This window comes from Caenorhabditis remanei, chromosome III, assembly GCF_010183535.1.
Source record: "Caenorhabditis remanei strain PX506 chromosome III, whole genome shotgun sequence".
In the NCBI taxonomy this organism is placed as follows: domain Eukaryota; kingdom Metazoa; phylum Nematoda; class Chromadorea; order Rhabditida; family Rhabditidae; genus Caenorhabditis; species Caenorhabditis remanei.
In genome coordinates, this window is record NC_071330.1 from 17,223,045 (window position 1) to 17,232,663 (window position 9,619).

Below are 9,619 nucleotides of genomic sequence, written 5' to 3' on the forward strand. Positions count from 1 at the left end.
TTGCTGACTGTTTCAGCTATCTTTGAAAAAAAAGTTTATGCAAAACGGATATTTCAGCTGAGATACATATGAAAGTATGCAGGTGTACTCACCTATGATCGCTACTGTATATATTCGAAATTAGCATTCTCTCAGCTTTCCAATGGTATAGGTCATGTCCTAGAACTCCAACCTGACTACATGGTCTTCTCTAGTAAGGTGGTCTGCTAAAAACGGGTTTCCTTAAGGAAGCACAGAAGGAAAATCGGAATATAGATCTGCTTAGGAAAACCGAGTCTGCTTATACCGTTGATTCTAGTATAAATAATTCTTTTTCCTGAGAAAACTCATGGGCGCACTGGGACAGTACTAAAACCATCCACGCTCCCTTGAAGTCAGCGAAATTTTTAATGCGATGTTCTAAATATTTAGAAATTTTAATAATTTTTAGGTAGAATTGATCTCAAAAGTCCTTGCGACGGTCGAAAAACTGTCCAAAAATGCGGGAAAACTGACATAAATTGTCACAAAAAGTGGTCGATTAAGCTGCGTATCAAAATGCTACAGTAAAACAGCGAATTGAAAAATTAAACATTTCAATTTGCCGCCAATGTCTAGTGGAGCGCCAGAGCCCGTAACGGCCGGACCCCGGTCTCTGTTTGAATTTTGAGACTTTGTATTTCGGGTCTGTCTGGCATTATAGATATACTTGAAAAATTGGGATTGCTCCAAAAACTATAAGTTCAAGTATGCCAGTGACCACGAGAACCTAAATCTCCAAAAACTCAACTTCCCTCCTCAAAAAAAACATTTTGAATAAAAAATGACTTCCATGTAGATAAAGCACCAAGAATCAAAGAATTCTATCACCTTCTCACTTGAAAAATGAATGAGTAAGTTTTTGATTAAAAACTAGTTCTGCTAGCAAAATAAAGAAAAACATATGAATATTTCACGACAACCAAGAAGGTGGCGTACTTGGAAAATAGGTAGTTTCTTACAAGAAATTTTACTAGAAAATTCATATTCTTGAGAATTCCATATACAAAAAAGAGTAGTAATAAATCAGGAAGTGCCGTGTCGTTAAGCCTAATCCTAATCCTATAACTACTTAGAATGAAGACCTATGTGTGTTCTAATAAGGAACACCGCTCCACTAGGTGTTCCAGAAACCGATTAGATCAGATTTATTTCTTATTTTTCATCAATAATTCAGGGTCATGGTGGCATTATGACGGATGGTTTTTGAACTTTTTGGAAATATGTTGATTGTGAATAGAAGAGAGAATGAATAGGTGGTGATAAAGGTATGTTTGTTTGCACGGAACCTTATGAACTTGGTTATTTTGGAGTACAAAAACTGTTTTCGAAAAAAAGAGAAAACAAAATTGACAGCTTCAGAAGGATGACACAGATTGTGGCCGCAACTGACCAAAATAAGTCGAGTATTGACTTTTTTTTTCAAGAACGAGCGGTGGTTACAAATTGTCTAAAAGCTTATTGGGTCAGGTTGTGCATAGTAAACTTTTGAAAACCTCAACCGACATTTCGATATGACATTTGTATTGTCGGAGGCTGTAATTTAGAATAAAGGTTTAGTAGTATTTTCTGATTGTTCTAGAATGAAATGGGGGTTGAACATAGGTTAAGGATCTTGAAAATACATAGAAGTAATTAAAATAGGTAATTAACTAATTATGACAATTGAATAGGCAATTAAATCAGATTTTTCTTATAGTCTACTGCAAACAGGTTTTCAGGTCTATGATTTCAAAAATACCACTTATCTTGAAGGAAATTACTCAACTTTTTTTTTACAAATTTCAATAATTCAACATTTAAAAAAATTGGTGGAAAGCGGAAGGCGTGAGATGGAATTCCGCTCAATCCTGTTTTAGAAGTATCACGGCTAAAACGAGTCAAAAAACCCGAATTCAGAAACCCGAATCCAAAAACTAATAAACAAATCATGCTGCCGTATTTCTATATGATATTGCATAACTCTAATCTAATTTAGAAAACAACTTGCATAAGCAAAATCACGAAAACTAAAAACCTTTCTAGTTTCATTATATTTAGAACCGAATTTTTAGAAATTGGTTTTCCACTAAATCTTCTTTTTCTCTTTTCCGGTTCAAATTATTTCAATATGAAAAAAAGAGAGAGATTCAAAATAAAATCCGGATAGGAAAAGGAGAAGAAGAAACCGAACACATAAAATTGAATAAACAAGAAAAAGGGAGGGATGAAGAAGAGACAATTTTGTTTTTGTGCACTTCTCACACAAAGTACATTTATTTTCTCCGGAGATGCCTATTTTGTAGTTTTTTGACGGGTCATATGGACGAGAGACTTTGGAATTGAGGTGGAGAATGGACTGGCCCGAGTAAGAACCGCCCGGGTTAGAACCGTCCTAGTTAGAACCGCCCGAATAAGAACGCCCGAGTAAGAACCGCCCGAGTTTTATCCCTGCGGTTCTTGTTCGTACCAGTTCTAATTCGTACCAGTTCTTAGCTACCCCTAGCATCCCGAAGAAAAACATCAATGCCTTTCAGTGTGTCGGTGCATCCGGATTTCCGAGAAAAAAATCAGAATCTTCTAGAAAATTGTGGAACAACCAATTTTGAGTAAAGCTGATCCTTACCTTTCTACATTTATTTTAGAGGGGTAAGCAAGTTGAGAGACGCAGAGAAGCTAGAGTGTCGAAATGTTTGCGCCGCTCTCTCTCCGGCATTAAAACGGGAAGTTGGCGTCAAAATTCAAATTTAAATTTTTTTTTCAGAAAAATTGAATTTTTTGGCGAAAATTAAAAACTGGAACATAACTGTTCATTTTTTTTTAAATTTTTAGCTTCCAATATCAGATTAGTTATCTTAAAAACTTGAAGAGCTATCTTGATTTTGAAAAACGCGCTCACGACACGCCAGCCAAATATCAACACACACGTTTGTCTATGAACGCGCCAAAGGCACGCTTGATATGAGTAAAAAGGAAAGTTCAGGAAGAAAAGAAGAGATAGAAATAGTTGAGAAATGTAGTCGTGTAAAAATCAAAAAAGAATTTCGAGAAGGACCCCACCTTCTTCTGATTAGAAAGTGCTCCTTCTCTTCTCCGTTATTCGACGACACGAGTAGAAATTGAATTTTGTCCCTACGAGACCTCTACAACTTGTTTTATGATCTCTCTTGAGAGAGGGGGATGGATAAGTTTAGAAGAAGAAAAAAGAAATGTTTGAAGAAAACTTCTAGAATTTGAAATTATAGGGAAAAAGGGTATAATTATTATAAAATATGGAGGATAACAACAATAAACCCTCCTCCTCATTTGCCTATTTTCAGAATGTCTCAAATTTTGAAATTTTGGATTTCAGATGGGGAAGCTGAGACTAGAAAGACATCTGGACACATAGAAAGGTTCTAGGACATCCGGAATATCAGAAGAATAGATAGTCAGATAAAATGAAACGTATTAAACTAGGTGTCGATTTACGTATCATAAAACGGATTACGGTATAGATGGTCCTGCTTATTGTTATTGTTATAAGCAGAGCCGAATATTTATAGAATATTTATACCAAATCTGAGGCGTTCCGCCCACTGAACAGGTACAAAATCTCCAGGGAGCTATAGTGATGAAAAACAACCATATATTTTTAAGACCCGTTCTAATTATTTATCAGGTACATACATACCAACTACGAAAAAAAAGAACTATACGATTTTTTGGATAAAAAAGGAATAATAATAATAATAATAATAATAATAATATATATGGAAGATACGTTCCAGAATGTGGGGAACTGTCTCCTGGGAGGTATTGAATTCTGACAAATCTGACAGTTAACCTAAATTCGCTTTTTAGTCTCGGTTAAACAATTTGATACTGCTGTAGATTTTTAAAGAAGGGATGTTCGTGACGAGTCAAGTTACACTTTTTTATTTAAATTTGACCATAGGTACTTTTGACCCTGTTGATTCCAAAACTGCAAGATAAATCAGCCAAATGTTTACGTGGACCGAGTTACGAGCCGTCAAACTTTCACTATTAAAAAGCTATTATACCGAATAGTGTAGTAAAAGTTTGACGGTTCACAACTCGGCCCATGTGATCATTTGGCTGATTTATCTTGCAGTTTTGGAATCCTCAGTCAAATTTATAGAAAAAGTTCAACTCGACTCGTCATGAATTTAACAATAATAGTGGTTTGAAAGGACACTCACACATTTGGATTGCAGACTACAGTTAACGCAAGAAGGAAATTATAAAAACTAGTCAGACACTGCGCATATTCAAATAAACTGGTCTAGAATTATTTGACCGCTAAATAAAAGAATTATTTGGTTAGATTCATGACTTACGTTCCAGATGCTACTAAAATCTTTTCAGCGTAATCCAAAACTGGTTTCAAAGAAAAACTGTGCAGAACGGAGAGATATATCTTAGAAGTCAGAATTCTCTGGAAAAAACTAATAAGGTAATATCTACTAATAAAAATAATCGTAGCCATGCACCCCCAGAGGGAGTATACTCTGTCTAGACAAGTGACTCCAGAAGAAGTCATCTGGAGGTAATATGTGAAACATGTATAGTTTGGAATCTGTTTTTGAAAATTTTTGAACTCTAGGACTCCAAAAAGGTACAAATAGATGTTTGGATTTTTAGAAAACGTTGTATATATTAGCACGACAAAATTCTTACAACCGCGCTCTACCGAAACCAAAGAAAATTATGTGCGAAATTGAAAGACTCGGAGAAATTGAGCGCAGCTGTAAGAACTGTTCCAAGCTAGTAGAAAACTTTTAACAATTTTAATCCAGAACAGGGTATACATATATAAAAAATGAAACTAAAAAATCGACTTTTGACTTTTTCTTCTTCTTCCTTCCTCAAATTCATATTCCCTTTCCTGAAGAATAGAAAGGGAAATACATTTTGATTCCTTCCACATCAATGATTCGATTGTGAAGGGTCCGCGAGGGGAAGGACACCTTGAGAAGGGCGGATAATACATATTTCTCTCAAAAACGAAAAAAATGAAGAAATCTTTGACCAGATAGAAAAACTCAATAGCACAAAAAGATGAGCACAGCACTTCACTTCCCTTTCCTCCAATTGACACTTAATTTTGAATAGGTATATATTTGAATGGAGTAGAGCGGAGTGACTCGTCTCGTTAAAACCTTTAATGAGGTATTCAGGAAGATGAGGAGGTCCAAAAAACTGAATAGACACGTCATCAAGTTCTGACTCAAAGAAGGGGGAAGAGATTGGCTGGGAATCAGATTTGTAGCGGAACACAGGGGAGTGGACGTACAAAAAAGATGCTCACTATAAAATTTGAGATCAGTGTTTAATATCTATATAAATTGACATATATAAACAACGTGATGCAGTTTGAAAATTTGGTCGTTTCAATCATACAATTTTTGTGTCCGGTACCGTACCGCTTTCTATGTCCGTGACCTACTATGGGCCGGATGACTATCCCTCAATGTGCCTCGGGCCGGGCTAGAATGGCTTTTTTGATAATTCTTGCGTGTTTGGCACTTTTTCCCGGCCTGTGGCTCAATAATGAATAGTCACCCGATTCGTAGTATCTCAGTGAGATAGAACTCGCCGAGATCTACATTGCGGTATACGTTTCAGTTCATAATAATGAGTTTTAAGCCAGGTACGCAAAAACTTTTGTTCTTAGTGGCAGATATCTTGTTTATTGAAAGTTCAGCATGTCTTTGTTCATTTCTGTAATTTTCCATAACTGTTTGGGTAGTCATTTCGGAATCACGCGGAAAAACTTAACCATCGGAAAACCTTGACGGGTTATAACTCGGCTCACAGAAGGATTTAGCTGAACTTTAATTCAGATTCGAAATCTACGGACTCGAAAGGACCAAATTCTTTATTCTTTTGAAAGAAGACACTTTGAAGACTTCAATTGTGAGAAGTTTCATGCAATTTTTTAAATCGAATTTTATTTTCAGCGAGATCACTTAAATTTTCAGATCATCCTCCTACAACCAAAAGTCAATTCTCCTTTTCATGTTCCCCAATTAGATAATTTCAATTTCCTCGCAGTGGTCAGATGGATATTTGATTCGATTTATGAGAGACATCCATTCACTCTATTACTCTTTTCTCCTTGACTCAATGTTTGGTTTGTTCCTGTTGCTTTCCCTTCTGATGTCAGTAATATCTTACAATGATTTTTTCACAACGAACAGATTTTAATTTTTCCGAGACGTGACGTTCAGTTTTGTCGCGTATGATTAAATTTTTTAAATAAGCATTTTTTTGAAATTCCCGCTAAATTTTTCGCACTCACTCCCAAAATCCGTGCCAGCAAATAAAGTATCTTCCTATTTTTATTTTTCCGGGTTTTTCCTCAAATTCCTGGCTCCTCCAAAGTATACTTCCTTTAACATAATCTACATCATTTATCATCCATTCCATATTCTCCTTCCTCCTTTTCCTAATCCCCCTCTTCCTTCCAATTGTTATTTCAATATTTCAACATGTTAACATGCTAACAACACATCTAAAAAACAACGATTAAATATGTACTGAAAACAGAAAAAAAACAACACATCCTTCTCTTTAACAATTCTGAGGTCTTTTGGGAATCAAAGAAATCCCAAAAAAACTGGAAGAGGGGAGAAAACTCAAGTTATTTGTTCCTCTTGTTTAACACATTTTCCGGAACATTTTCAAATTTTATTTTGAATGGAAATTTATGGATTACATGCTTTTAGATGGATCTCTCTAAAATTTTTGTCTGGGGTAACGTTGACGCGTTTTTTTCCGGTCATTTCTCTCTGGAAAGAATAGATATTGTGAGCATTTTGCATTCCCTGATTACGACTAGTTGGAAGAATTTTTGTATTTTACAAACCTAAATCTATAAAATTGCTATTAGGCACCGTAAGTTATCAATTAATCTTGAAAATCCCGTAAATCTCGTAAAAGCTACATACATTGAAGGAAAGTACCGTAAATCTAGAAACAAATTCAGTGAATCGACACGAAACTCCGTAAATCTACACAGAGCTTTCGAAAATCTACACCTCAATTTTTTGGTATTTCTTCACTTGTGACTCTGTAAATACATCAGCTCGTAAATCAACATCGCAAATTTTTGTAACCCTTTTCCTTATCGTTTACAATAAAACATTCTCTTTTATATATAAACCACAACCCATAAAAAATTCTCGATTTGCGGAATAAAACGAGGGGTCGGGGGGTTGCAGAAATTCATTACAGATGAGAGGAATGGGTTGGTGCTTCTTGAAACTAGGTATCATTAGAAAAATGCAGTTCTGATACGGTAAGTTTTTATTCGGGTGGTTATGATTTGGGAGACGGATTATTTGCTAACTATAAGTTTTCACCTCCTGTGACTTGGATGAATCCGATTGTTAGAATAAAAAGAACTAGAAAAAGACGATAAGACACCATGTCTCAGTTGTTTTCACTTCTCCATCTCAATTTCACTCTTTTTATACTCGGAATATTGATTCTCGTTGGTTATAGACACCGATAAAAACTTTCCAGTGTTTCTTGAGACATATGATTGTCCGATTTTTGACAAGTCTAATAGTAACTAAATCCACAGCGCCCAATACCGTTCAGTGACACCCAGAAAGACAGTATTGAAATTAAAGGAACAACACGTTTCTCTCATCTGCAATGAATTTCTGCAACCGTAAACCGAGTCAGTAAACCGTTCAAAATCGCACTATTTTGTTCTGAAATACAGTTCTACCCATAAAAAATGCGATACTTGCCGTTTTCGGCTGAAAATTGTCAACTTTTTGGAAGAGCTTCATTGATTAGTAGGATGTGCCTGAGCGAAAATGTTGCCAACTACAAAAATGAAGCTCTACTTGTGATCTATATATACACTCCATAAACAATATATATGTATTGTACTCTCAGGAAAGCCATTTCACACTCAAAAATTCGATAATCTCCAACTGAAAGCTCTAAGTGCCGCATTCTATGGCCAGTACTGTATGTTACTTCGAAAAAAAAATTATGCCGATCTGCATAATTGTTAATGCCCGGTCCGCCTATTTTCAGCTGAAAACAGCTAAAATTAATAAACTTTTTGACCGCACTGTAAGAGGTCAAGTAGAATCAGCAGCTCATACAATCATATCGCGTATTTTCTATGAATAACAATTATATAATTCAATATTTAAAAGAATTCAAAAAAAATACAATGAATATTGTTTATTCCATGAAAATCAAAGAAAGATTTTAGTTAAAACTGTATTCCAGGGGCACCACACAAATTAGCGTTCACTTTTGGAGTTCCACGACCAGATTTTGCAACAACTCTATAATCTCCGTAACCAGGTACACTTGAATTCTTATTCAGAAATCAAGCAACACGACCATTGGGGTCAACAACTGTCGGTTGGGGATCCAAAAGTCCAACTGCATGCCCATCGTCCCAATAGTATTTCTGATCAGTTGTGTTGAGACTCGCTGCTACCCAGAGCGCTGTGAGGTCATAGAGAACCGTTTCTTCGACCACTGAAAATCACAAGAGTTGTAAGGTAGAATATTGATCTGACGGGTTTACACTTAATATATGCAGCTTTTTCCTTGTCCGTTTCCAAACTGCCCAAAACCAAATTATTAAGATTACAGTCGAAAAAAGCATTGTCGTATTCATAGATATTAGTACTGTTTGCGCCGTATACAAACATCTAAAATAAAATACACGTTCGAGAGTAAGAAAATTAAAATATCCTACCATTGAACACCAGTATCCATTCTTTCTTCCATAGTTGTCAAAGCCCGGCCCGGCCCGGGCCTTGTCGGCGAAATCAGGGCCCGGAATTAGAAGAAAATCTGAAAAAAATTTTTCAGAATTAGAAGAAAATCTGAAAAATAGTAAAAAATGGTCACATTTTCGATAAAAAATTGAAAAAATTTCGAAAAAAAATTAGGAAAAAAAAGGGTCATTTTTTGAAGCCGGGCCTTCGGGCCGGGCCGGGCCTTGAAAATTTTCTACCGGGCCGGCCCGGCCTTGACAACTATGCTTTCTTCGGTAAGGTGTTACAGGAGCATTAACTTTTCCACACGGCCGTATGGTTGTAGTCTTTGGAACAGTAGTTGTTGTTGTGACTGTCGTTTCTTTTCCATTGTTGTTAGATGGTGTTGACTCATCTTCACAAGGAATTTCTTCTTGATTTTCTGAAATAGAAATCAATGAAGCCAACGACAAGTTCTCACCTCCTGTGACTCCGATTAATCCGATTGTTAGAATAAAAAGAACTGAAAGAAGACGATAAGACACCATGTCTCAGTTTTTTCCACTTCTCCATCTCAATTCCGTTTTTTATGATTGAAATATTGATGCTCTTTGTTTATAGACATCCATTGAAAATTCCCAGTGTTTATTGAGACAACAGGTTTTGGTTCCGTTTTGAAAAGTTACACAAGTGAATTTAGTCACAGGCACTCACGGTTAGAGAACAGGATAATTCCGAAGAACCACCCTGAACATCACATTGGAGAAACCCGTGTTTCAAAATGTATTTTATTGACTTACTATCTAATTGATACCGAACTACACAAGTGAATTTAGTCACAGGCACTCACGGTTAGAGAACAGGATAATTCCGAAGAACCA

At 35.9% G+C, this 9,619-nt stretch overlaps 1 protein-coding gene across 1 annotated transcript; it reads right to left on the reverse strand.

Moving 5' to 3' along the window:
* Positions 1 to 8,359: 8,359 nt before the first annotated feature.
* On the reverse strand, positions 8,360 to 9,286 carry GCK72_011797 (uncharacterized protein; the record flags this gene model as incomplete). Its single annotated transcript, XM_053728680.1, has 3 exons — positions 8,360 to 8,514; positions 8,564 to 8,690; positions 9,059 to 9,286. 3 exons carry the CDS (start codon positions 9,284 to 9,286, stop codon positions 8,360 to 8,362), a joined length of 510 nt encoding a protein of 169 aa, XP_053588257.1.
* Between the last annotated feature and the right edge of the window lie 333 nt (positions 9,287 to 9,619).